Raw genomic sequence first — 27,743 nt, 5'->3', positions numbered from 1 at the left:
GCTTAAGTTTGTCTGGTTTACAGAAAGCTTTAGAAGGGTATACTATCTTATTGTAGTGAACAACTTGTAGGAATTGCTTTTTCAAAATATAGCTTAAGAAGTACCCCTATTTGGGGCACCTGGTGGCTCAGTCGGCTGAGTATCCGACTCATGGTTTTTGGCTCAGGTCATGATCTCAGGGTCCTGGGATCGAGCCCCACATCGGGCTCAGTGCTCAGCATAGAGTCTGCTTGTCACTCTTCCTCTGCTCTTCCCCCTGTCTCTCTCTCTCTCACACACACATAAATAAATAAAAATCTTTTTTAAAAGTACCTCTATTTGAAGAATCTAAGGTTAGTAGAAAGAAGTGATGGCCTGAATATGATATAAGAGAAAGAACATTAACTTGGAGATGAGTAGGTAGGAGCCGGATTATAAATAACTAACAGTTGAGGGCAATACAGTGATTAAGAGCTTGGGTTCTGGAATCCTACAGCTTTATTGTGCACATCAGTCTACCACTTACTCAACTTTCTAAGCCCTAGTTTCTTTGTCTGTGGAATGGAGATAATAACCTTAGAACAGTGGTTCTCAAATGTTTTGGTGTCAGACTTTCTTTACACTCTCAAAGATTTATGGTGACCTGAAAGAGCTATTGTTTGTGTGGGATAAATCTGTTTATATTTACTGTTTCAGAAACTAAAACTGAGAAGATTTAAAAATGTTGGGGCACCTGGGTGTCTCAGTCGTTGGGTGTCTGCCTTTGGCTTAGGTCATGATCCCAGGATCCTGGGATCCAACCCTGCATCGGGCTCCCTGCTCGGTGGGGAGCCTGCTTCTCCCTCTCCCATTCCCTGTGCTTGTGTTCCCTCTTGCTGCCTGTCAAATAAATAAATAAATAAATAAAGTCTTTAAAAACATTTATTAATAAATTTTAAAATAGGAATATGTCCATGAAGAATTACTATTCTAAACTAAAAAATATTGATAAGAGTGCCATTTTATTACTTTTTTTTTTTTTTTTCGAATTTTCTTACTGTCTGGCTTGATAAAAGACAGCCTGAAAAAGATTTTCGTATCTGCTTCTGCTTTCAAAGTGTTATATCTTATGTTAGGTAAGCTCTAGAAAACTGCACTGGTCACTTAGGAGAGAATGAGTGGAAAAAGGTATCTTAGTATTATGCATATAATTTTGGTTTCACAGACCCCCTGAAAGATGCTTAGTGATCTTTAGGATCTTTTCTGACCTCACTTTGAGAGCTTTTACCAGAGAGTGTTATTTTTATGATTTGATACAATATCATGTATAAAACTTTAGAGCATAGTGTTGGCACTTAAGTGCTTAAGAATGATCAACTGTTACTGTTGTGGGAACATAGGAGAAATTTTAAGCATAGTAGGCATGTGATCATATTTACATTCTTAAAAAATATCACTTTGCTAATGTAGTAGAAGATGGATTAATAATAAAAGGAATGAGGTAGAGACAGGGAGAGACAAGTTAGATTTCTTCAGTAAGCCAGACTAAAAAGGTAAGCCTTTGAACTAAGATGGTAGAAGTGGAAATGGGAAATGAAGGACGGGTTCTAGAAATCTGGGTAGTAGAATGGAATGTCTTAGTAACTGACTGGTTGTATTGGGTTGAGGGAGTTCTGGGAAATGAGGACTCAAGAATGACTTAGTGGTGCCTGACTGGCTTAGTTGAAAGTGCATGCAACCCTTGATCTCAAAGTTGTGAGTTCAAGCCCCATTTTGGGTACAGAGATTACTTTAAAAAAAAATTTTTTTTTCCCTCCTATTTAGCAATCTGGTAACTGGGAACACTTAAAAAAGAAAGAAAGAAAGAAAGAAAGAATGACTCTTAGGGTACACCTTAAATTTGCACAGAGTTATATTTCAAGTTTTTAAAAAATGACGGTTAGGTTCCTGGCTTGGATAAATATGGGAAGAAGATCACCTTTGAGAAGAAAGATTGGAGAAAGGGGTGCCAGCGTGGCTCAGTCAGTTGGGAGTCTGCTTTCGGGTCAGGTCATGATCCCAGGGGCTTGGGATTGAGCCCTGTGTTGGGCTTCCTGCTCAGTTGAGAGTCTTCTCCTTTTCTCCCTCTGCTTCTTCTCCTGCTCGTGCTCACACGTGCAGTTTCTCAAATAAATAAAATCTTAAAAAAAAAAAAAAAGAAGAAGAAGGTTGGAGAATTCAGTTGTAAGACTATGTGTAGGCAATTTATGAGGATCTACCCAGAATATAGTTAAATGTATGGTTCTAGTGGCAGGAAATAAGAGTTTGAACATCATCAGCTTATAAGTTCTAATTAAAGCTATCAGGGAGACAGAGATCATCCAGGAAGGATGTGTGATGTTAAAACAGAATTCTGGTGTGGTAGGCACATTCTGAGATGGTCTCTCTGATCCTTGCTACTGGTATTTATGCCCTTGCGTGATCTTATTATTCCCTTGAGTGTGGGCTGGATCTAGTGACAGCAGAAGTGATGGAATGCTACTTCTCTGATTAAATTACAAAAAGACCATGACTTCTGTCTTGTTCTCCCTCATTACCCTTTCAGAAAAGCAAGCTGCCATATTGTGAGTGTGGAGAGAAAAACTGGCTTGGGAATTATAAGAGCCTGGTCATTGGGAACAGACTTATTCTAATACTTACTAAACTTGACAGCTTATCTTTCTCTGACCTCATTTTCCTTGTCTATAACATGGTGGTAATAATAATACCTATCTTATTGGGTTGTTGAGAGGATTAAATTGGATGATAATTATAAAATGCCTGGTATAGATCTTTGTGACCTTAGATCTGACCACAGATTCTTACATATGACACCAAAAAATACAAGCAACAAAATAAAAAATACATGAATTGGACCTCATTAAAGTTAGAGACATTTGTACATCAAAGGACATTATTGAGTAAGTGAAATTTCACCCCACAGAATGGGAGAAGACTTTTGCAAATCATTTCTCTGATAAGAAGCTAGTACCTACACTATATAAAAAACTCTTAAAACCCAACAACAAAAAGACAACCCAGTTTAAAAACATGGGCAAAGGGCTTGAGTGGACATTTCTCCAAAGAAGATATACAAATGGCCAATAAGTACATAAAAAGATGTTGAACATCATTAGTCATTAGGGAAATGCAATCATAGATGCAATGGGATATCATTTCAAATGCACTAAAATGGCTGTAAAATTTTAATAGTTTTTTTAAAACAGAAAATAACAAGTATTGGCAAGGATGTGGTGAAATTAGAATGCTCCTACATTGCTGGTGGAAATGTAAAATGATGTGGGCACTGTGGGAAAATTGAGTGGTTCCCTAAAGATTAAACAGAATTACCACATGACCCAGAAATTCTACTATTAGGTAAATACCAGAAAAATGGAAGATGTATGCAAACAAATACTTACACATGTCAATACTATTCCATGTTAGCCAAAAGGTGGAAACAGACCAAATGTCCACTAACAGATGAGTGGATAAGCAAAATACAGTGTGTGTGTGTGTGTGTGTGTGTGTGTGTGTGTGTGTGTGTAATGGAATATTATTCAGCCATAAAAATGAATGAAGTACTGATACATAGTCCAACATGGATGAATCTCAAAAACATTATACTAACAAGGAAGCCAGATACAAAAATGTCACATACTCTATGATTCCATTTATATGAGACATCCTGGGTAAATAAACCCATAGAGACAGAGAAAGGACAGGAGAAAGGACAGGAGATGGGATAGAAATGGGGGTGACTGCTTTAATGGGTACAGGAATTTCTTTTGGAGTGATGAAGATGTTTTGGGATTCGATGTAATTGGTGATTGCACAGTGTTGTGACTATACTAAATGCCATTGAAATGTACGGTTAAAAATTTCACCTCAGTAAGAAAAATGCATAGGAAGGTGCTTGACACCTAGTAAGTTAGCAATAAATTCTAGATTTTATTATTGCCCAGTGTCACTTTCGTCAGTGATTTAGATGAGTGACCTTGGGCATTAGTTTCCTCAGTGAAAAACAAAGTGGTTGGACTAGAAGACCCCTGAGATCCTTACAGCATTAAAATTCTATTATTTTAAGACATGGTATTTAACTCATGGTGTAAGGAAGACCAACTCTTAACTCTTTCTGGGTTTCTCCTTTACTCTCACGTTGCTGTCACACTGTACTGTCAAAACACTTTTTTTTTAAAGATTTTATTTCTTTGATAGAGGGGGACACAGCAAGAGAGGGAACACAAGCAGGGGGAGTGGGAGAGAGCCTCCGCTGAGCAGGGAGCCCGATGCGGGGTTCAATCCCAGGACCCTGGAATCACCACCCGAGCTGAAGGCAGACGCTTAATGACTGAGCCACCCAGGTGCCTTATCACAGCACTTCTGACACCACCTGTGGGTTTTTTGTCCCCACACTAAGCAATTCGGTGACACCAGCTGGGTGTCCTACAGTTGAACTCAATTCTGACTCGCTGGAGATACTGCCAGATCCCATAGCCTACGGACTCAGTCCTGCAGGACTCCCCTCCCTCCCACTTCAGATACCAGTCGCAAGGCCCAGTTGTCAGTTGTGCATGTGACTGATCAAGTATAAATCAGATGTTCCCACAAACTCTTTCTTGGGTTTGATTATTTGCTAGAGCACTTCACAGAACTCAGGAAAAGTTTACTGTTCACCAGTTTATTATAAAAGAATATGGTAAAGGATACAGATGTACATCCAGCTGGAAGAGGTGTGTGGGGCAGAGCATGTGGAAAAGGCACAGAGCTCCCATGCCTTCTCTAGATGAGCCACTCTGCCAGCACCTTCTCGTGTTTACCAGCCCAGAAGCCCGACAGACCCTATACTTTGTTCATTTTAATGGAGGCTTTAATCACATAGCCACGATCAATCATTAACTCCATTTCCAGCTCCTCTCCCCTTTCTGGAGAGGGGAGTGGTATCAATGACAATCCCACGCTTCTTTTTTTTTTTTTTTTTTTAAGATTTTATTTATTTATTTGACAGACAGAGATCACAAGTAGGCAGAGAGGCAGGCAGAGAGAGAGAGAGGGAAGCAGGCTCCCTGCTGAGCAGAGAGCCCGATGTGGGACTCGATCCCAGGACCCTGAGATCATGACCTGAGCCGAAGGCAGCGGCCTAACCCACTGAGCCACCCAGGCGCCCCAATCCCACGCTTCTAATCATGGCTTGGTCTTTCTGGTGAGCAGCCCCCAAACAGGAGCCCACCCAGAGTCACCTCATTAGAACAAAAGACACTGCTCTCTCCCAGAAGATGCCAGGGGATTTAACAACTCTGTGTCAGAAGCTGGGGTCAAAGATTGAATATTAGAACAAAAGATGCTCATACGTTTCTTACCACTTAGGAAATTATGAGTTTTAGGAACTTTGTGCCAGGAACCAGGGGCAGGAACCAATATGTATACTTTATATTATCTCACATCCATACAGCAAATATTTATTGTGTGCTTTCAGGTTACTGTGCTAGGTACCAAGGACTTAGCAGTAAATAAGAGAGATGGTTTCTGCTGTCACAGAGCTAACATTGTTGTAGAAAAGGCATTACACAAATAATTGTTTGCTGATAAATTGTTTTAAGCACAATGTGGGGCAGAGGTCAAGTGGGCCATGATCGTTCTCCTGAGGAAAAGATACTTAAGTATGAAGAATGAATTGGAGTTAATTGAGTGAAGGAAAGGGAAATGAGCTTTCTAGAAGGAATAGCAGTTCTGGTTGTGGGAAGGAATACTATAGGGTCCTTGCAGAGCTGAAAGAAGGCTAATATGCCTGAAACAGACAGTGACTGCTGAAGTAGACAAAGGCTGGATCGTGTAAAACTTTTGGTTGTATTAAGGATTTTGGACATTATCCTAAGAACAGTGGGAAATCATTGAAGGGCTTAAGCAAGCAATATTCAGCATCTGGCCACATAGAGAATGGTATGGAGGGCGGCAAGAGGAACCAGGGACACCAAGTAGGAGGTCATTGCAATAGCCAAGACTGTGATGCTTAGAACTGATGCCTAGAGGCCAGGGAGGGAGATCACGGAGTTTGATAGTGATTTAGGACAAAGTCTTGATTGATTTGCTCTGCAACATGAAAAAGGAGAGGGAGTTGTCAGCAAAGAGTCCCAGATTTCTCCCCTGATCAGGTAAATCAGTGGCATGTAAAGAACATTGGAAAGCCTTCTGATTTTGGCTGAGATGGAATAGCAGGGACTAGATTCATGTTCCCACCTGGAACAATTTTTAATGACAAAATATATGAAACAGTGGTTTTAGGACACTGACAGCAGGCAACAAAAAACAGGGGTCTCTGAGAGATAGGTAGTAAATGAGATGAGCCCCATGATTGTCCCAGCTTACTGCTTCCAGAGTTTTCAAGATGTGGTTTAGGGAGGGGGATCCCAGGCAGAGATTGGCTAACTTCCTGACTTGAAGAAACAGAGCTAAGAGTCTGGAGAGACCAAGGAAGCTGGCGTTCACGGGACAGAGTTCCAGAAAGGAGAAGGCTGCACAGAGAGAGAATCCTGGAAATCTGCAGAGGGCCTTCTTAGAGGCTCCAGCTGAGTACCAATCAGCACATTCATGGGAGGAAACTACTTGAGGCTGAAGAGAGTACTACCATCCGAAGGGGTTGGGGCCAACAGTGGCTAACACCACAATCCAGGACTAGTGAGTGCCTAGTCCCACCAGCCAGACTGGGAAAAGCTCATCATTCACAGGACTCAGAAGGGTTTTGCCTTAGTTGTGGTGAATACATTTGTCGGAACTTCCCACACTGTACATTTCAAGTATGTACAGTTCATATATGAATTATATCTCACCAAACTTCTAAAAAATAACAATGGAAGAAAAACAGATTTGCCAGAAGAGATGATGAGTTTGGTTTTTGACTCGGGGTTTGGCTTTCGATGTTAATTGGAGACATTGTGTAGGCAGTTGAATGTGTGGATGAGCGGGGTAGTTTTGTCAGGTGGTAGAGGCGGTTTGGAATGGAGTGAGGAATGAGTGGAAGATAGGAAATGTAAATAATGCTTTCAGAGTTCAGCAGTTTAGAGGAAGAGAAGGTGGTTGCTCGAGGGAGAAGTGGAGTCCAAGTGTTTTGTTTGCTGTTAGACAGTAGACTTGTTTGTGTTTAAATTCCAGTGGCAAAGATGGGAGACACAGGTGAAAAGGGGTGAAGTATAAGTAAGCATCCTGGGAAGGAGGGGCCAGGGTTTAGAACACAAGTGTGCTGGCCTTATGTTGGAAGGGAGAGCCACTGTGTCGTAAGCAGAAGATGGGGAGAACAGGTGATGGTGCAGGTCTGTGCATCGGTGGAAAGACGAGGGAGTACCTGTGTGTTACATCAGAGTGTTTCCTTTTCTGTACCTCTTCAATTTAAATTGAATAAACATATCAGCAAGTGAAGAAGTAAGTAAATATGCTTTTAATGTGAACAGCCACCAAAACTCCTACATGATTTAGGAATTAAGTTGTTTATTCTTGGGGTGCCTGGGTGGCTTAGTTGGTGAAGCGTCCAACTCTTGATTTCTGCTTAGGTCATGATGTCAGGGTTGTGAGATCAAGCCACGTGTTGGGTTCTGTGCTGGACGTGGAATCTGCTTAAGATTTTCTCTCCTGGGGTGCCTGGGTGGCTCAGTGGGTTGGGCCTCTGCCTGATACAGGGTCCTGGGATCCAGCCCCACATCCGGCTTTCAGCTCGGCGGGGGGCCTGCTTTCCCCCTCCCCCTGATTTTCTGCCTACTTGTGACCTCTCTCTGTGTCAAATAAATAAAATCTTAAAAAAAAAAAAAAAAAGATTCTCTCTCCTCTTCTACCCCTACCCGCTAAAAAAAAAAGTTGTTTATTCTTAAGGACACTGGTTTCTTCTTTGCCTACCCAGGCCATCCTACAACAAACAATCAGCCCAGATCCTGTCCCCCATCATCCAGTGTGGTTTGTTAAATACCACACTTGTGCTTTTCCTGGGTTCTGGCAATCTTAAATATATTCCTGTTGTCAGCTTGGAATTCCTAAATGCAGGAGTGTTTCTAATTGAGATTTGGAGGATAACCAAGAATAAGAATTGTTTGTATTTACAAAGTGACTTACTTAAGAAGTGGACAGTGTTCTGGTCTTAAAGATCTTAATTTGTGGTTTCTTACGCTCTTTAAAATAACATCTAATGTGGGGAAAATGGGTTCTAAAATGTAAATGCCCTGCTGGGTTTTCTTTAGGATAAAAACGGTCATATAGCATTGTAGAGGAATGAGAAATGGTGTGTGAAATGCTTAGCAAAGGTCTAAGTAAAGAAAGTACATGTCGTCCTAATGATGTAGCTGTATACGCGGTTAGACGTCTGACCAGAGACTGTGAGAATCAGAGATACTGCTTATCTAACTGAAAATAATTATTAAAGCTGCAGAGGGTTTTTTTGTAATTTTTTTTTTTTTAAGATTTTATTTACTTATTAGAGAGTGTGGAAGAGAGGGACAGAGGGAGAGAGATAAGCAGACTCCTTGAGACCCTGGAATCAAGACCTGGGCAAAGACAGACACTTAACTGACTGAGCCACCCAAGCACCCCTGTAGTGTGTATTTTTAAAAGTTAAATATGAACTTTTTTTTTTTTTTTTTACCATTATAAAACAACACATATGCATTAGGGAAAATATAAAGAAAGCAAAAATCCAACAAAATCACAGTGTCCCAAAATGGTGGTCACTTTTAACATTTTAGTAAACATTCTTCCAAGTCATCCAAACATCTCTAAGAAATATTATAGTCATGTATGTACACACACACACACGTATGCTTATAAATAGAAATTTTACATGCATGGCATCATGCTATTCTTGTTCTGTAACCTGCTTTTTCAGCTTAGTTCATTGTGGACATCTTTCAGTGTCTGTGAAAACATAGTAAAATCATTAGTTTTATGACTGTGCAGAATACCGTTAGATAGTTATTTACCTAATATTTTGTTAATTCTCTCTTAGTGGACATTCAGGTTGTTTCCAGTGTTTCACCAAAGGAACTCATGCTGCAGTGAGCATCTTTTGCGAGATCAAAGTGAATGGCGCATTTAACATTTTTTTATGCATATGGACAACGTGACCTCCACACTTGTCCAAATAATATTTCTGAGAGTAGTGAATGAAAGCACTGTATTCCTCCAACTTAGCCAACGCTGGATATTGTTAAACTTTTTAATATTCGCCCATTTTATAGAAAAATTATGTTTCAGTATTTTTTACATGCATTTCTTTGATCTCTAATAAAGTTGTGTTTATAGGTCACATGTTTTCCTCTTTTATGAATTTCCTGTTATCATACTTATCTATGTTTCTGTTGGTGTCAGGTTCCCATTTTTGAAGATTTTATTTATTTATTTGACAGAGATCACAAGTAGGCAGAGAGGCAGGCAGAGAGAGGGAGAGGCAGACTCCCTGCTGAGCAGAGAGCCTGATGTGCGGGGCTTGATCCCGGGACCCTGGGATTGTGACCTGAGCTGAAGGCAGAGCGTTTAACCCACTGAGCCACCTGGGTGCCCCAGCTTCCCATTTTTTAAGGGGAGGAAACTGAGGTCTAAAGAAGTGAAGTGACTTTCTCATGGTCAGCCAGTAATTTAGGGAGAGATTCGGTAATCATAGCATGCTGGAGCTGGAGGGGGATTTTAGACATCAGTGAGTCCCAGCCCCGTAATGTTACAGATGCAGAGACAGGCCTAAAGATATTAGGTGGCTTGACTAAGGACAGCTACACAGCTCAGTAGTGACAGAACCAGGAATCGGAATCATGTGTCATGAAGAAGAGGAGGCAAGTACCATTTTTGAGCCTGCTGTGTTTCTTAAATGTTTTCTCATTTAATTCTCATTATTATTTTAATACAGTTGACCCTTGAATAATGCAGGGGTTGGGGCACCGAACCCTCCTTTGCAGGCAAAATCCTCATAGAGCTTTCGACTCCCCCAAAACTTAATTACTAATGACCAATTTTTGACCTGAAACCTTAACCAATAACATAAAGAGTTCATTAACAGATATTTTGTATGTTATATTTAAATACTGTAGTCTTAACAATAAAATAAACAGGGAAAACAAAATGTTATTAAGGAAATCATAAGGAAGCAAAAATACATTTATAGTACTGTACTGTATTTGCCAAAAAGATATCCACAGTGAAAGTGTAGTTTAAACTCGTGTTGTCCCAGGGTCAGCTGTACTCCCATTTGAACAGATGAGGTGACCAAAGTTCTTCTGTTCAGAGAGCTTCAGGGATTTGCCCAGTCACACACCTAGTTATTCACAAACCTGGACTGGAATTCAAGTCTTCTCATGCTTAACCCAGGGATATAATTTGCCTCATAAAGTTATAACAGTAGACATTTTTCTTGACTTCACTTAAATATTCATTTGATAACATATGATTTGCCTCTTGAGAACTTATAAAACCATGAGAGACTATGGACTCTGAAAAACAATCTGAGGGGTTTGAAGTGGCGGGGGGGTGGGTGGGAGGTTGGGGGGACCAGGTGGTGGGTATTGGAGAGGGCACGGATTGCATGGAGCACTGGGTGTGGTGCAAAAATAATGAATACTGTTATGTTGAAAATAAATTTTAAAAAATGTAGTAACAAGAAAAAAAAATAATACTCTGCCTCTAGGGGCGCCTGGGTGGCTCAGATGTTAAGCATCTGCCCTTGGCTCAGATCATGATCTCCAGGTCCTGTGACTGAGCCCAGTATCAGGCATCCAGCCCAGCAGGAAGTCTGCTTCTCCCCTGCCTCTCTCCCTGTTTTTGTTCTCTCTCTGTCTCAAACAAATAAATAAATCTTTAAACAAACAAACAAAAACTCTGCCTCTGTTTAACAGTTCTTACTTGATACTGGATACCAACCAAACACTTAGGAACTAATTAAGGAGCTTTTCATTATAAGCAAAAACAGATCAGAGACCCCTGGGTGGCTCAGTCTGTTAAGCATTGGACTCTGTTTCAATTCAGGTCATGATCTCAGGTTCTTGGAATCAAGTCCCGCCTCAGCTCTGAGCTTTTACGAGGAGTTGGCTGAAGTTTCTTTCTCCCTTACCTGTGCCCTTCCCCGAGTGCTCACGCTCTCTCAAGTAAATAAATAAATCTTAAAAAAAAAAAAAAGAAAGAAAAAAGAAAGAAAAAGAAAGGCAAAAACAGACCAGAGTCCATGTCTTACGGCTTATGGGTGAATAGATTTGCAATCCAGGAGCTAGATATAGCCTAAGTTTTTTATGGTAGAGATGTCTGGGTTGAAACTCTCAGTATTCCCTTAGGACCATGTTTAGTCCATAGAGAGTAAAATCTTAACATGTAAAATGAAAATGACATGTGGATTCTCTGAAGTGTAAAATGGACCTGAAATCATCAAGGGGTCAATAGGAACAAAATCGAAACCATGTCAGTTACATCCTCCGTATCTCAAAAAAAAAAAAAAAAAAAAAAGTGCCTGTTAACGTTCATTTCTTGACAGGTCTCAGAATTTCAAAATCATATTAGAGCTAATTTGGTTGAAGCTTCATCCTGCAGAGATGTACAGAGATTAGTATTGACTTCTGTATCACTTTGCTGACACTGTTGGTTTACTTCACTTGTGTAGAAGTTAGTTGTTAAAAATATGTGTTCTGCATTTCTACTTTCCAGAGAGGTCTTGTAAATGTTTGGGTTGATGTTTTTTAAACCTGCTAGTTTCATCTAACTCAGTTGGGGAGAAATGAAAGAGTGTAGCATCTGATAGAATCCTCTTTTTTTTTCCCTTTACAGGGGATTTTATAGGCTTATAAAATAGGGGGGCAAACAATTAACTCATTCTAGTCTTTAATCATGAGGTTCTGTTAAGTTGCATTATGTAAGAAATAGACATTATTTCTTTGATATTTTTTCTGATTTACTTTATTGGCATAAGAGTTACACATTGATTAGCACTTACAGATTGTAGTAAAGTCAAGGGTTTTAGCTTCATTTTGCCTTTTTTGTTTTTTCCCTTTTGTCTTTTCCTCCCCTCCTGTAGCTTTTGTAAATTAAAAAATCAAGGTTGACTGGTTTAGGGCAGTGGTATGGTTTAGCCGCACCACGTTTCTGCCCATGCCAAGATGGCCATTAGCTCAGTCCACTCCTGAAAAACAAGTATCACCAGAAGTAATTCTTATTCTAGTATCAAACATAACAGTCCTTTAAAATCTCCTTTGGAATGTTGAAAAGAGATCAAATGAAACCTTCAGAATGGTTATTTATTGGGGAAGAAGAAGCCTCCAATTTCATTCACCCATTGTAGCTCCACTTTCTCATTTTAATGCTTAGTCCACAGTGGCGATGGTAAGAGATGGCAGTGGAAGAAGGGACATCACCTTTCCATTTATTGCTTGTTGCAATTTGGCCTGTTTACAGACAGAACTGCTCTGGGGGTTCTTCCAGTAGAGAGCGAAGGAAATCAAGAGAGCAGGGAGAAATCAGCATTTACACATGACCTGTGAATTGGCTAATTTTTAACCCACAGTTAGTTAAGAAATGATTACAGCCTGAGGAGTCATGACCTCAACTTTTCATCAGCTCCATTGGATTGTGCCTCAGTTTGGAAATGAAGGAGGTATGCGGGAAGTTTTAATTGTACCTGTGTGATTTATCCCTAGTCAGCTCTTTAATTTCTTCTGGCTGTCTGAGGTTTCCGACATGCTGTAAATTTCCCCAACTTTTTCATTATCTGCAATTTCTTTATGACTCGTGAATCGGAGTGGAGAGAGAGTATGGATTTACAGCGGAGATAAACATGTCCATAAAGTCTGTATCTGTGTCAGTAATTGTACTGCTGTCAGTGACTGTCCTGTTTTACAGGCCTCTCTTGGGAAAGGAACAGGCTTCACTACCAGCCACACTGAAATGCTTGCTTTGATTTGCATTAACTTGCTGGGAGATTAGGTAGGAATGGTGGGATAGAAATTGATACTGGACTTTGGCCTCTCTTGTTTATTTGTTTGTTTAAAGTCAGATGACATTGTATTGGATAACTGTGTATTGAAGATAGACCATGGACAATACTCACTTCCTAAGTGAGATGCAACTTGATTGAGATGGTAGATGTGAAAAAAATGTCTTCGAACTTCTTGTTATGTATTGCCTTTAAGATGACTTCCATTTTCTATCACCGTTGATAATTAAACTTTCTATTTTCCTTTTGTTAGTGCCCCCCCATGATTTATTTATTTATTTACTTGACAGAGATAAAGAGAGAGCACAAGTAGGCAGAGAGGCAGGTAGAGAGAGAGGGGGAAGCAGGCTCCCCGCTGAGCGGAGAGCCCGATGCGGGGCTTGATCCCAGGACCCTGAGACCATGACCTGAGCTGAAGGCAGAGGCTTAACCCACTGAGCCACCCAGGTGCCCTTCCTTTCATCAGTTTTAAAGCACAGTATTTCTCTTTCAGAACATTCATTCCTCAAGTGGGGCCAGCTGGCGTTTTGGCGATGATTCCATCTGCCATGTCTTAATTCTCAGTTCTTAACGGCTCTTTGCTGATTGCTTGAAGTGGGGTGCCCTCAACCATTTGCTGTGAGAAAGGAAGTCTTAAATCATAGAGAAATTCTTAATATTCCGTCCTTAAAGACCCTTCAGGATTTGTCTAGTATTTTCTTAGAGGAATTGTGAAAGAAACCAAAGAGAAGTCCTTTAAAAATAGATGGAGAAGCAAACACACATATTTTTCTTCTAGTACGTTTTGTATTGGAGCACATCCCTCAAGAATCAGAACTGTCCTTGCATACCCTGAACCTTCTGTGGGGCAGTTTAAAAGGATAGTAGGTGACAGTACAATTTAACAAAGAGAGGATAAGATGCAGCATGAATCTCGACCCTCAGTCAGCCCACGCATCTAAGTAATATGGAGAGTTATCTAGTTGATTTTTCCGTACCTTTAACTTCTCTTCCTTCTTCTGCTTGCATTCTTTTTGCCATCTTTCTACCAGTAGATGGGAGAGGGAAGATTAAAGGAGAAGATATGATACAAAATTGTTTGGCTTCTTTCCAGAAGCTGCAGTGAAAAGTATGGCTAGAGAAAATTGTGGCTAAAATGAAATGTGAAATTATCTGTGGTTTTAATTCTCTGTGTCTCCTGTTGCCATAATAGAGTTTCTTCTGACTCAGCAAGGGATAAACTACTTTCTTTGGGTGAGAGGAGTAAGCCACTCAGGCCCCTTATTTGTCAGTCAGACCTTGACCTTTTTTAGAATAGGAGCCTGCTCCGCGCTCATTTTCTTCCTTCCCATCACACCAAGCACTGTTCCTCACAGAGTCAGTGACATTTTTAACCTAATTCTAGTTTGGGAAACTTCTGGCATGTGGCTTCCTAGGTCTGATTTAACAAACATACATGATAACCTAAAAATGACCAAACAAACGAAACCCCGAGATGTCTTCTAAACTTGGTGTTGTAACTTCTGGTTTTGTTTTATGAACTTAAAAAGTTTTCTTTAATGAATGCCTTATTGGAAGTGCTCAGCATCCATTTTGATGTAGACCTTCATTTTTTCTTTTGTCTTTTATCCATTTTATGCAATCTGGTTGTCTGCACACATTTGGACTAGGTTAAGGAGTTTCATCTATATGCCTGCTCACTTGGTCAAAAGAATGAGAAGTCTCGGCCTGATTATAGAAATAAGCCTTCTGATTTCTCAGGTGAAAGGCTTGTTATTACTATGACTATCCCCTCTCAGAAAATAGTTTTGGAGGTGGGGAGAGTATAGTATTCTAGCTTTGGAAGGGAAGCACTTTTTTTCTGGTTAGAGGGAAAAGAGTTTATGGTTTTCTGCTTCTCTTTCTGCTGCCATCAGCTGTCAAATTCAGGAAAAACAAGGGTCTAATTAGTCAACAGTATCTCAGTGTTGGAGAATAATAGCGTGAACAAAGAAAAGAGCAACACAATAAAACATTATTTGAATATGAATTTGTGTACCTGTTATTTGCTGAATGGCTCCACAGCAGGAATTGATGACTTTGTATTAAAGGGTTAATAAATGTAGGCACCAGAGAATGATTCCCGAACGTGTCTCCAGACTAAAAAACGACAGGCAGTTCTTCCTCACTTTCCTCAATCAGGCTGAGAATGGAACCCAAGAGTAGCCAGGCTTGAAACTAAAGGGAGGGCTCGAGTATTGATCTGTTAACTGCTTGTAGAAGAGACCCTTCTTGAGTGAAAAATCCTCAAGTGGTGTTTTACTTTTTAAGATCTCAGACTTCCTTGGCTCGTATAGATTAAGTGTATTTCAGATTTCCAAGTAAAAGAATATTAATGCCACAAATAGGTCAAGAAAGAAGCTTCCTTTCACTAACTGAAGAAGATATGTCATTAAGCCTTTTTTTCTTCCACAGTTCTTTTTATGAAAACACATTTTAAATACCCCGTGAGCCTCTCACTGCCACACGTATGTATATGTATATATGTATGCATATACATGTACAAAAATATGTGTACTTTTAAAAATATTTATTTTTTAAGTTTCTCCTTGAACTGTTTGGACGTAGTTTCATGCATCAGGCACTTTACCCCTCAATACTTCAGAACACATTTCCTAAGAATAAGGACAGTTTCAGGGGCACCTGGGTGACTGACTCAGTGGGTTAAAGCCTCTGCCTTCGGCTCAGGTCATGATCTCAGGGTCCTGGGATCAAGCCCCCATCAGGCTCCATGCTCAGCGGGGAGCCTGCTTCTCCCTCTCCTTCTGCCTGCCTCTCTGCCTACTTGTGATCTCTGTCAAATAAATAAAATATTTAAAAAAACAAAAAGAATAAGGACAGTTTCCTACATAATAATACTATAAGTATTTTTTAAAGATTTATTTGTTTATTTATTAGAGAGAGGGAGAGATGGGGTGCCTGGGTGTCTCAGCTAAGAGTCTGCCTTTGGCTGAGGTCATGATCTCAGGGTGCTGGGATTGAGCCCCACATTGGGCTCCCTGCTTGGTGGGGAGCCTGTTTCCCCCTCTTATCCTCCCCCTTTGCACTCACGCTCTTTCTCTCTCATTCACTCACCCAAATAAATAGATGAAATCTTTTAAGAGAGACAGGGAGAGAGAGGGCAGGAGCAAGGGGTTGGGGGGGAGAGAAGAGGAAAGAGGGAGAAGCAGACTCCCTGCTGAGTGGGGAGCCTGACGTGGGGCTTGATCCCAGGACCCCAGGATAATGACCTGAGCTAAAGGCAGACACTTAACCGACTGAGCCACCCAGGTGCTCCAGCAATACTGTAACTATTATGTCCAAGAAATACTAACAATAATTGCAAAATATCTAATATCCTTTCACATTCAAAATTCCTGTTATTCCAAAAAATCTTGTGTAGCTTAAAAAAAAAAAAAAAGATTTTATTATTTATTTATTTAATCATCTGAGTGAGAGAGAGAGAGAATGAGTGAGCAGGGGGAGGAGTAAAGGGAGAGGAACAAGCAGACTCTGAGCTCAGAGCAGAGCCTGATGTGGGGTTCAATCCCATGGCTCTGAGATTGTAACCTGAGCTGAAATCGAGAGTCGGGCACTTAACTGACTGAGGTAACGTGCTCTTTTTTTAAAACCAAGATCCAGTCAAGATTCAGGCATTGCAAATGTCAGTACATTCTTTTTTTTTTTTTTAATGATTTTTTAATTTATTCATTTGAGAGAGAGATCGAGAGCGAGAGCACAAGCAGGCTGAGGGAGGTAAGAGGGAGAGGGAGAAGCAGACTCCCTGCTGAGCAGGGAACCCCATACAGGGTTCCACCCCAGGACCCCAGGATCATGACCTGAGCCAAAGGCAGACGCTTAACCGTGTCAGTACATTCTTGATAGGAGATAGAGCTGCACACCAGCTCTTTTAATAAATATTTACCAGTTTTTTCTTATGGTGAACATATATTTACTCAAATGACTATCCTTTTCCACTAGAATATGAGTTTCAAGTTCTCTCTCTACAACAAGCCTGTTTTATCAAGCTTCTTTAATCTGTTTCTGGTATTCTCCCCTTCTCCTAACCAAATTAGCTGTAGAATTGTTCTCTCGCCAATAACTACTCCACTCTGCAGTCAGAGTAATATTTTTGGAACATGTTGGACATGTGGCTTCATTCCTTTCTTAAAACCCATCAATGGCTTCTCATTGCTCTTAAGAAAAAATAAGAAATCTTTCACTTGGCCTTACTGCTCTGCATGATCTGGCGTTTCTCACACCATGCTCGTCTCTCGCCATGCTTTCCTCTCTGACCATGGATTCTACAAATTCCTCAAGAGGGAAAAATGAGGTAAAGAATCTGGGGAACACCTTTTGGAAGAGATGAAACTTGAAGTAGGACTTCATGGCTAGTATTTGCATATGGGAGGGAGGAAGACACTTCAGACCGGAAGCAGGTTTTAATATGGATTGGTTAGAGTACTGGAAACACGGTGTTATGGAAGGCCTGAAGGACCAAGCTGGGGAATCATTTTCATAAGCCTGATAGCTACCTCCAGGGAGAATTGAAGATTGTGGTGATGGGTGGGAGGGACTAGCTAGGACCCTGTTGCAATCCAAGAATGCAGTGCTGCTTGTACTAGATAGGACAGAGTGAATACAAGAGAGAGGGCGGTTGAGAGATCTTTGGAGGGAAAAGTAGATATGAAACTGTAACAGACTGGAAGGACACAGAGTCAAAATTATTTTAAGATGTGAAACCCCTGTGACCAGGAGAATACAATTTAGGGTGGAAGTGGGGTACAAAGTATTAAGGGGTCACTGAAATGAATTACTCAAACATCTGTCAGTATTATTGGCTCAAAAATTGTGGCTATCATGTCTGTTAGTTAGGTTGAGGTTCAGCTGTAACATGTAACAAGAAATCCAAAGTAATTGTGGCTTACACAGAGCAGAACTCTTTTTTTTTCCACAAAAAGGAAGGCTTGAGGTAGACAGGTTGTGCACATCACTTATTTTCCTTTAAGCAGCTTCCTGGAAGTGCCAAAGAACTTCATCATCTGGACCAACCTAGCTGCGAAAGAATGTCATCTTTTATTCAGGGCTGTAATATTGCTGGCTAAAAATCAGGGGTTTTGTTAATAATGAAGAGGGGGATAATAGGTTGGGATAAGCAATCAATGTCCCCTGCTGCAGGTAACAGGAAGCCTGTGCAAAGAGCAATGATGGGTCCGTAGAAGTAGAAGAATTTGAGGTGATGGTTATGTTGCAAAAACAAGAGGTGCATGGATGGTTGTTAATCTGTGAATTAGACTTCATGCTTATACCTTATTGATTATGTTGTGTGGATTATAAATAAAAGTAAGGGATTGATTTTCTTTACCATATGGTATGTTTGGTATTCCAAAAGTCAGTAAATGCATACCCAGTGAGTCCTTTTAAGAGATCTTACAGACCTTTTTTTAGGGGGTGGGAGCTATTTTTCTAAGGAATTAAAATCTCAACTTAAAACTTTTGGGAGACAAACCAATCAAAAATGATCTGCTTTTACTAACTGACCCCTTTTTTTAATGGTCAGCTAATTAATATTTATACCTACTCAGCAGGTTCTGGTTAGATATTTTTATTTTTATTTATTTTATTTTATTTTTAAATTTTTTTTAAGATTTTATTTATTTATTTGACAGAGAGAGATCACAAGTAGGCAGAGAGGCAGGCAGAGAGAGAGAGGAGGAAGCAGGCTCCCTGCTGAGCAGAGAGCCCGATGCGGAACTCGATCCCAGGACCCTGAGATCATGACCTGAGCCGAAGGCAGCGGCTTAACCCACTAAGCAACCCAGGCGCCCCGTGGTTAGATATTTTTAGTTATGAAGTAAAACATTTCGGTTCTCTGATTTCTATATATTTATCAAAACAGATTCTAAGAGATTTTTTAAATTATTTTAGTAAAATTTTCTTTTATGCAGTTAGCCTGGACTAAACAGCAGTGAATCCAAGGCTGATTTTTATTTTCACTGTATCTCACATAGCCTTCATTATAATAGGGTATGAGTGTTATTGAGTCAATGGTTGAATTATTTCTGAAGCCCAATATGATGTAGGCTCTGGAAATATTTAGAAGTTAAAAGCGGTCTTCATTGTTGAACATAAGCAAAAAAAACCTTTAATGTCTTTTATTAAAATATAATTATACTTAATTTTATATTATTGATATAATCTATTTTTACAATGATTTTATTGCTAGTTTTAACAAAAACTAGCCCCCAGAATACTTTTCGGCAAACACATGAAAATAGTTTCATTTAGAAACATTTGTTTAAAATAACCCAAAATGCCAAATCAGTCTTTCAGGTTTATGCTATTGAAAATGGTAAACAAAAACAAAAACATGGGTGCCTGGCCAGCTCAGTTGTTAAGCCTCGAGTCCCGCATCGGGCTCCCTGCTCAGCGGGGAGTCTGCTTCTCCCTCTCCCACTCCCCCTGCTTGTGTTCCCTCTCTCACTGTATCTCTGTCAAATAAGTAAATGAAATCTTTAAAAAAGAAAGAAAAGAAAAAACCGCATGGCATTTTACTTAATAGTTAAAGATGACTTCTTTTCTTTCCTTATAGCACTTCGTCTCCTGCAGAATGTGTATGATTTCGCACTGCTTCTGGTGCCTGGATTCTCATCCTTTCAATAGGATCAATATTAAGCCAGCCTTCTTTACCTCCTCCATCCATATTAAACCTGTCTTGGAAAGAGTCTGTTTATTGGATAATATAGCTACATCAGGGCTCTATGACAATATCTTTTGCTGCCTAATTAACTCAGGAGCATTAGAACAAGATAAAAATGCCCTAAAGCCTCTTATCTGATGTCTGGTGAAACCTTCTGAAAGCGGGAGTACCATTAGTTTATGTTAGAAATCAAATGGCTCTCTCCCGTGCAGGAAGTACTGATTAAACCTGAAGGGTCCCTGGAGGACTCTGCAGCTGTCACAGGGGTGGTGGCTGTCCCTCACCGAAAGAGAAATCTGGGCCAGAGGTCCCAATGGGGTGGTGCTTTAAGAACTAGCACGTGGCTGCCCCAGCTGTTCTGCTTTGCCTAATGAATTGTTTTACAAGAAGAGGCTGGGTATTATCACGAGCTGCCTTCCTTAGAGACCGGAGCAGGCCAAATAATAAGTAATGTTAGTGATGGTAATTGAAATGTGATGGGTCTCCCGGGATCTTCACGGCCCTGGAGCTGGTTGGCACTTGTGGATTGTCTTTCCTACCAAGGCCCTTTTGAAGTGTGCCTGCCTTTCTTTCTTTCTTTCGGTTCCCGTGTTACATAATAATGTGTGAATTTTCTTCTCTTCCTCCCCACCGTAGAAATTCATTGACAGAAGCAGTCTTAGGAACTTTGCAGTAGCTTTAAGTACAAATAGAACAGGCAGTAGCTTTAAGTACAAATAGAACAGCTCTGACTTTTTTTTTCTTTTTTGGTGCAAAATGGTGGTTTTATTAAAGCATGGGCACAGGACCCACGGGCAGGAAGAGCTGCTGCCCCGGGACTGTGACGGGCAACTGATTATATACTTTGCGGGTGGGGGAAGTAATGACAAAAGGAAGTTCTGAAAGGATTTTCATGTACAGCTTTGACTTTCAAATTATCAACACTGCAAGAGTAAAGAAGAGCTACCACATATCCTTAGTCTCTTGAAGACTACTGCGGAGATCTCTCTAGGCTTTAAAGGAATGCTTTACTTTCTTTTTTTTTTAATATTTCTTTAAAATTTGATGATTATTTCAGAGAGTGGGCAGGGGCGGGGAGAGGGAGAAGAAAGAGAGAATCTCAAGCAGATTCCCCAATGAACGTGGAGTATGGGGCTTGATCCCACCACCCTGAGATCATGCCCTGAGCTGAAACCAAGACTTGGACGCTGAACCGACTGAGCCACCCGGGTGCCCCTAAAGACCATCCTAAAGGAATATTTTAAACTTACACAAAAAACTCACACTCTTAATTTAAAATTCTTTAAAATAGCATAGTAGGACATAAAGTGAAAAGTAAAAGCCTTGCTTGCTGAACTTACTGGACATTTTCTATGCATAATCAGGTTTATATGTTACCACATACAGATGAGATCACAATATATGAACTGTTTTGCGACTTGCTTTTTTACCCCACAGTGTAGCTTAGGTATCTTTCCACAGTGATCTAGATAGACCTACCTCATTGTTTCCCAGTTGCTGTATAAAATTTTATTGTACTGATGTGCCAATTGTAGACTCTTACTAGATAGTTTGACCTGGACCTGTGAATGGATGCTTATTGTGCTAATTGGTTGCACTCATGGATTTGTATTCTGTGGCGCACCCTTTTACCTCCGTGATTTTACTTTCTTTAGGAATGTTCCGAGACTTTTAAAATAGGAAACAGTGGAGATAAAACTTTTGGGGAGGGGTAGTGTGAGTCTTGTCGTACCACCAGCTGGACATCTGTGTAGTGATATGTACCTACTGCGTGTCTTAAATTCTTTGCTTAGTCCAGATAGGTGGGGAAAACAAATAGCCCTTAATGGATGTTGTCTTCAGGCATTAACCAGAGGCTTCCTCTCAAGTTGAATGAGTGTTCTCTCCCCTAATTTTCTACTTCAGAAGTTCCAAGTATCAAGTTATGAATGCATTAATGGACTCGGGAAATGATTTGTCAGCACGTGAAAATGAGGACTTGGGTTTCTTGTGTTAACAGCTTGGCTAACAAAGCAAGTTTATACCTTGTGAACTTTAGGGGCCTTGCTGGGAGTGGCAGTGTGATGAATGAAGCAAAGCAATTTTCCAGGAGCATTTCAGGTCAGTGATGGGAGAAATCACTTGTCTTCTCAGGCAAACTAATTTTAGTTGCATCTGTCTTCAGTAGGATCTATGCAGATAGAGTGATAGAAATTGTCACTTCCAACAAAAATAGGAACATTATATGTCTTTTTAAAAAAGATTTTATTTATTTATTTGACAGAGAGAGAGATAGCAAGAGAGGGAACACAAGCATGGGGAGTGAGAGAGGGAGAAGCAGGCTTCCCACTGAGCAGGGAGCCTAATGTGGGACTCGATCTCAGGATCCTGGGATCATAACCTGAGTTGAAAGCAGATGCTTATTGACTCAGGCACCCAGGCGCCCCACATTATACGTCTTTTAACTCAAAGCCCTTTAGATTCATTCTCTCAATACTTCAAAGGTCTGATTTGCCCAATCATTGTTGAAAAGATGTCATACTGATAAGTTGTGAGATGCCAGCTAGTTTTTTTTTTTAAAGGTTTTATTTATTTGGCAGACAGATCACAAGTAGGCAGAGAGGCAGGCAGAGAAGGTGGGGGGGGGGAAGCAGGCTCCCTGCTGAGCAGAGAGCCCAATGTGGGGCTAGATCCTGGGACCCTGGGATCATGACCTGAGCTGATGGCAGAGGCTTTAACCCACTGAGCCACTCGGGCACCCCAGATGCCAACTAGTTTTGTTTCCAGTTTCTCCTATGTTCTTTTCCTCTCCTTGATGCATTTGAATTGATGCACAGTGCTTAACTTAATAATTGGAGGCTATTCTATTTTTTAAGATTTTAAAAAAATTTTATTTATTTATTTGAGAGAGAGAGACAGATAGTGACAGAGATAGCAAGAGAGAGAGAGCACAAGCAGGGAGGAGAGGGAGAAGCAGGCTCCCCTCTGAGCAGGGAGCCTAACGTGGGACTCGATCCCAGGACCCTGGGATCATGACCTGAGCCAAAGGCAGATGCTTGACCTACTGAGCCACCCGGGCGCCCCTGGAGGCTATTATTAGTAACAATTCCTGTTTACCTCTTGTCTCAGCATTCAGTAGATTCTTGAGACAACATGGGTATATTGGGGATTTCAGTGGCTTTTGTGGGGTATTGGAGATTCTTTAGACCTGTGCTCTTCAAAATACTAGCCACTAGCTGCGTATAGCTGTTAAAGTTAAATTAATTAAAATAAAATAAAATAAATTTAATTCCTGAGTCATACTTGTAAATGCTTAGTAGCCACATATGTCTAGTGGCTTCCATATTGAACAGCATAGACAGAGAACATTTCCAGTAGATAGCACTACTCTGAAGGTTGGCGAACTTGGCTCATGGCCTGTTTTTGTATTCCCTATGAACTAAGAATGGTTTTTACTTTTTAAAGGGTCATTAAAATAAAACAACAACAACAAAAACAGAAAATATGAGACAGAGACTGATTGTGGCCTGCAAAGCCTCATGTATTTACTACTTAGCCCTTTATAGGAAAAGTTTGCTGACCCTTGGACCTGTGCCTACTTCGCTTAATAACATTTCAGCTTTCTGGTAAGTTAAGGTTAGGGGTTTCCCTATACCATCAGAAGATTGTGAATCTATTAAGCATGACAGGCCAATTTAGGAGTAAAGTTTTTTTTACTATAGATAAACCATGGAATGAGTCAAATCTTATACAAATCAGTTCCCTGGAGCTAGCACAAGAGGGATGAGCTTTGAAATAGGAAAAGTTCTCAGGGCACCTGGGTGGCTCAGTAGGTTAAAGCCTCTGCCTTCAGCTCAGGTCATGATCCCAGGGTCCTGGGATTGAGCCCCACATTGGGCTCTCTGCTCAGCAGGGGCCTGCTTCCCCCTCTCTGTCTCTGCCTGCCTCCCTGTCCACTTGTGATCTCTGTCTGTCGAATAAATAAATAAATAAATCTTAGAAATAGGAAAAGTTCTTTGTAGTATAAATGATCAACTTGCAACAGCTTTGTGAATAATACCTAATGTAACAGAACATCATTCTGATTTTATACACTATTTTGTGATTTTTAAGTATTCTATCCTCCCATCTTGCTCTGAAAGAAATTGAATGAGTGCATTTCAGCAGATGTACTTGACCTTTCAACAAAGAATTTGCCATGAAGATTTTTAACTGTTCGGTTGTTTTTAACTGACCAATTATTTCAGCCAATCTCTCCTAGGAAGAATGAAGCAAAAAGATTCTTCTGCTGGTAGTCTCAACATCTGAGAGATAATCTTCCTTTGCCAAATGTAGCTAACAGTTTCTCACTAAATGTAAAGCTTATGAAATCTGCTTATAAAAGTGAGCATCTGGCACTTCTGTGGTAATTAGAGTCAACTTGTTGCCATCAAGATAGGACCTTGATATTCATGAGGGAAGTTTGTAATTTCTCAGGTTTGTGCTAACCCATAGTGTATTATTTTTCCTCTAAAATGTAGTAAGGTACATTTGAAAAAAATTTAAGTTCTCCATCTGGGTTTTTGATGTAAATTAGTTCATAATTAGAAATAACTAAAGTAGGGATGCCTGGGTGGCTCAGTTGGTTGGGCGGCTGCCTTTGGCTCAGGTCATGATCCTATCATCCTGGGATTGAGTCCCGCATCGGGCTCCTTGCTCAGCGGGAGCCTGCTTCTCCCTCTGCCTCTGCTGCTACTCTGCCTGCCTATGTGCGCTCGCTCTCTCTCTCTCTGACAAATAAATAAATAAAATCTTCAAAAAAAAAAAAAGTAACTAAAGTAATTCCCCCACTAAAATGTTATACTATAATATATTGAATTATTAGTAGAAACATTAATTTGAACTTCCCTGAATCTTCAGATTTAACATAGTGGTGTCCCAATTATTATGGACTATGTGGTGAGATCGTGAAATATACTGAACCCCCAAAAAAGTTAAATTGCAACATTAGCTTTGCAGAAAGAGACAAGCGGTAGAGGAGATACAGGGAGAGAATTGTGAGGCAGTGTTTTGAGAGGGAACTGTCATGAAGTGATAGAGTCTTTCTAAAGAGCAGTAAGAATGGTAGCTGTGTTGTGCTTTTATTCCGTGGTACAAAATCAGTGAAAATTTTAATACTCAAAAGTTTTATTCATTTATCATAACTGGTTATGGTTTCAATCAGCAAATTTCCCATGGTAGAACTTTGACTAAATTTATGAAAACCCCCCCAAATTTTTTCTAGTCTTTCAGCTCCATCCTCTTTGCCATTCTTTTTTTGAAAGAAAACATTAACTTTTTAAGTTTATTTTTTAGTAATCTCTACACCCAGTGTGGGGCTTGAGCTCACAACCCCAAGATCAAGGAGTCCGTGTTCTTCTGACTGAGCCAGCCAGGTGTCCCCTCTTTGCCAGGTCATTTCTCATTCTTCTTGCTCTTTCAGTTGTCCCGTGTACTTTTATGTGTGCCCTCCAAACCTTTGTCACCCTCTTGTCTCACTGATATTAATAGTATTGCTTGTGAAAATAATCTCCTTGAAGTCCTACACTGCCCTCTTCTCTAAGGGATGCCAGTAAGCATCCAAAGATTGCCCAGTCTCCAGTAAGAGATTCCATAACATTTCTTATATTACCAAGAATGTACCTCTACTAAAGCTGGTGTAATCAAGTTTGAGATCTTTGTCCATGACATTTTATGATGCCAGGCAAAGTATGGCAAGGTCATATACCTTGGGTTTGTATTTTACACCCAGTAGAAAAGTCAGAAACATTAAGAAGAAGGAGCATCACCTTGAGATTTAAAGTTGTAAACCATAGCCATTTAGGTTCGTCCATGTTGAGGAGAACCTGGAATTCAGGCTTTGGAGAAATTAGATACTTCTCTGTTTCTTTTTTTTTTTTTTTTTTTAAAGATTTTATTTATTTACTTGACAGAGAGAGATCACAAGTAGGCAGAGAGGCAGGCAGAGAGAGAGAGGAGGAAGCAGGCTCCCCGCTGAGCAGAGAGCCCGACGCGGGACTCGATCCCAGGACCCTGAGATCATGACCTGAGCCGAAGGCAGCGGCTTAACCCACTGAGCCACCCAGGCACCCGATATTTCTCTGTTTCTGACATGGAGTATTTATAAGACCTACCTTCCAAAAGTTGCCCAGTATCTGAGGTTCTTTTATTGACCTATCCATATTTGGAATATAATTTTTTTTATGTCCTGAGATTCTCAGATTAGTAGGGCAGACTTTATTTTTGCATAATGTCTGCACATTGCTACAAAGTAGGTAAGGTAGCCTGACCTTAAACTCCAAACAGCTATAAGGATATCTGGGCATCTGGGTTTTTCACCACTGAATTCCCAACACCTCTTATAATTGGTACGTGATAAATATCTGTTGTCTAATAGATCCTGTTTTGATTTATATACAAAGGCATTTTCTTTTCATATCCATGTTAAAAAACTTTTTTTTTTTGAAGATTTTATTTATTTAGGGTCACCTGGGTGGTTCAGTGGGTTAAACTGCTGCCTTAGGCTCAAGTTACGATCCCAGGATTCTGGGATTGAGCCCCATATTGTGATCCTTACTCAGCAGGGAGCCTGCTTCTCCCTCTCCCTCTCCATGCCACTCCCTCTGCTTGTACTCTCTCTGTGTCAAATATATAAATAAAATTTTAAAAAGATTTTAGGCTGTCAGTGTGGCTCAGTTGGTTGGGAGACTCCCTTCAGCTCAGGTCATGATCCTGGAGTCCTGGGATAGAGTCCCATACCGGGCTTCCAGCTCAGTGAGGATCTGCTTCTCCCTCTGACCCTCTACCCTCTCATGCTCGCTCGCTTGCGTGCTCTCTCTCTCTCTCTCTCTCTGAAATAAATAATCTTTTAAAAATATTTTGTTTATTTACTTCAGAGAAAGAGAGAGAACATAGACAGGGAGAGGGAGAGAATCTCAAGCAGACTCCCAGCTGAGCACAGAGCCTGATGCAGAGCTGGATCTCATGACCTTGAGATCATAACCAGGGCTGCAGTCAAGAGTTGGACGCCTAACTGAGTGAGCCACCCAGGTGCACCAAACAATTTCTTGTTATGACTGATAACTCTTTTTATGAAACCTTTAACTTCACGTTTTCTCCCAAATCACGCTGTGGTCATGAGTCCCATGTTTCCTGTATCATCCTCACTGCCTTTTCAGCTTTCATTTTTCTCTTTTCTGATGAATATTCTTGGTAAAAACTTGATGCACTTTCTAAAACATTCCCATACACTGCTGGATATGTGATGGAACTATTTGTGTTATAGATCTGAGACAGCCTCAAGAAATGTGTCTGTCTTTTGGGGTACCTGGGTGGCTCAGTCAGTTAAGCATCTACCTTCAGCTCAGGTCATAATCCCAGTGTCCCAGGATCGAGTCCAACATCAGGTTCCTTGCTCAGTGGGGAGTCTGCTTCTCCCTCTACCCTTCCCCCCTGCTCGTGATCTCTCTCTCTCTCAAATAAATGAATAAAATATTTAAAAAAAACAAGCGAACAAACAACAAATAAAAGATGTATCCATCTTTTATTCCAAATCTGTAGAAACTTCTCGTCCTCTCCAGTTGCTGTTGTATTATCTTTACTATGTGTAAAAGTACCACTAAGGAACATCACAGCCTCAGTGGGATGCTGGTGGTGAGTGGACTGCTAGGCTCACTAACTAGCTGAATGATTTGTTCTTTAGTTTGTATTGTTTGGATTAGTTCCTCAGCAAAATTGCAAGTAAACTCCTGTGTTATTTTTTTTAAGATTTTTAAATTTTTATTTATTTATTTGACAGGCAGAGATCACAAGTAGGCAGAGAGGCAGGCAGAGAGAGAGGTGGAAGCAGGCTCCCTGCTGAGCACAGAGCCCGATGTGGGGCTCGATCCCAGGACCCTGAGATCATGACCTGAGCCGAAGGCAGAGGCTTTAACCCACTGAGCCACCCAGGCGTCCCAAACTCCCGTGTTATATTAACTTTCATGCCTTTATAGCTGAAATCCCACAGATATGAAAGACTTGGACTCATATACTGATAGCAGTTATGAATTGTTTAGAATAACAATTTAACAATTTGTTTTCCTCTTTAAATAGAAATTATAGTAAAATTCAATTCTTGTGTAATGGAACTAT

General features: G+C 40.4%; 1 protein-coding gene across 7 annotated transcripts in view; it reads left to right on the top strand.

Annotated features, from left to right (window-relative positions):
• The window catches only part of LIN52 (lin-52 DREAM MuvB core complex component), a 142,604-nt gene that overhangs the window by 33,860 nt on the left and 81,001 nt on the right, over positions 1–27,743 (top strand). The window contains exon 6 of one of the 7 annotated variants that reach the window (XM_032344955.1): positions 21,652–21,852. The exons of the other annotated variants lie outside the window; for them this stretch is intronic. Within the exon in view, the coding sequence (XP_032200846.1) occupies positions 21,652–21,677 (26 nt within the window). The 3' untranslated portion in view covers positions 21,678–21,852. Of the gene's footprint in view, positions 1–21,651; positions 21,853–27,743 lie in introns of those variants that run through there. 7 annotated transcript variants of the gene reach the window in all.

This window comes from Mustela erminea, chromosome 5 (assembly GCF_009829155.1).
Source record: "Mustela erminea isolate mMusErm1 chromosome 5, mMusErm1.Pri, whole genome shotgun sequence".
Classification (NCBI taxonomy): domain Eukaryota; kingdom Metazoa; phylum Chordata; class Mammalia; order Carnivora; family Mustelidae; genus Mustela; species Mustela erminea.
Note: the sequence above shows the minus strand (reverse complement) of the source record. Positions and strands in the feature narration are given on the sequence as shown.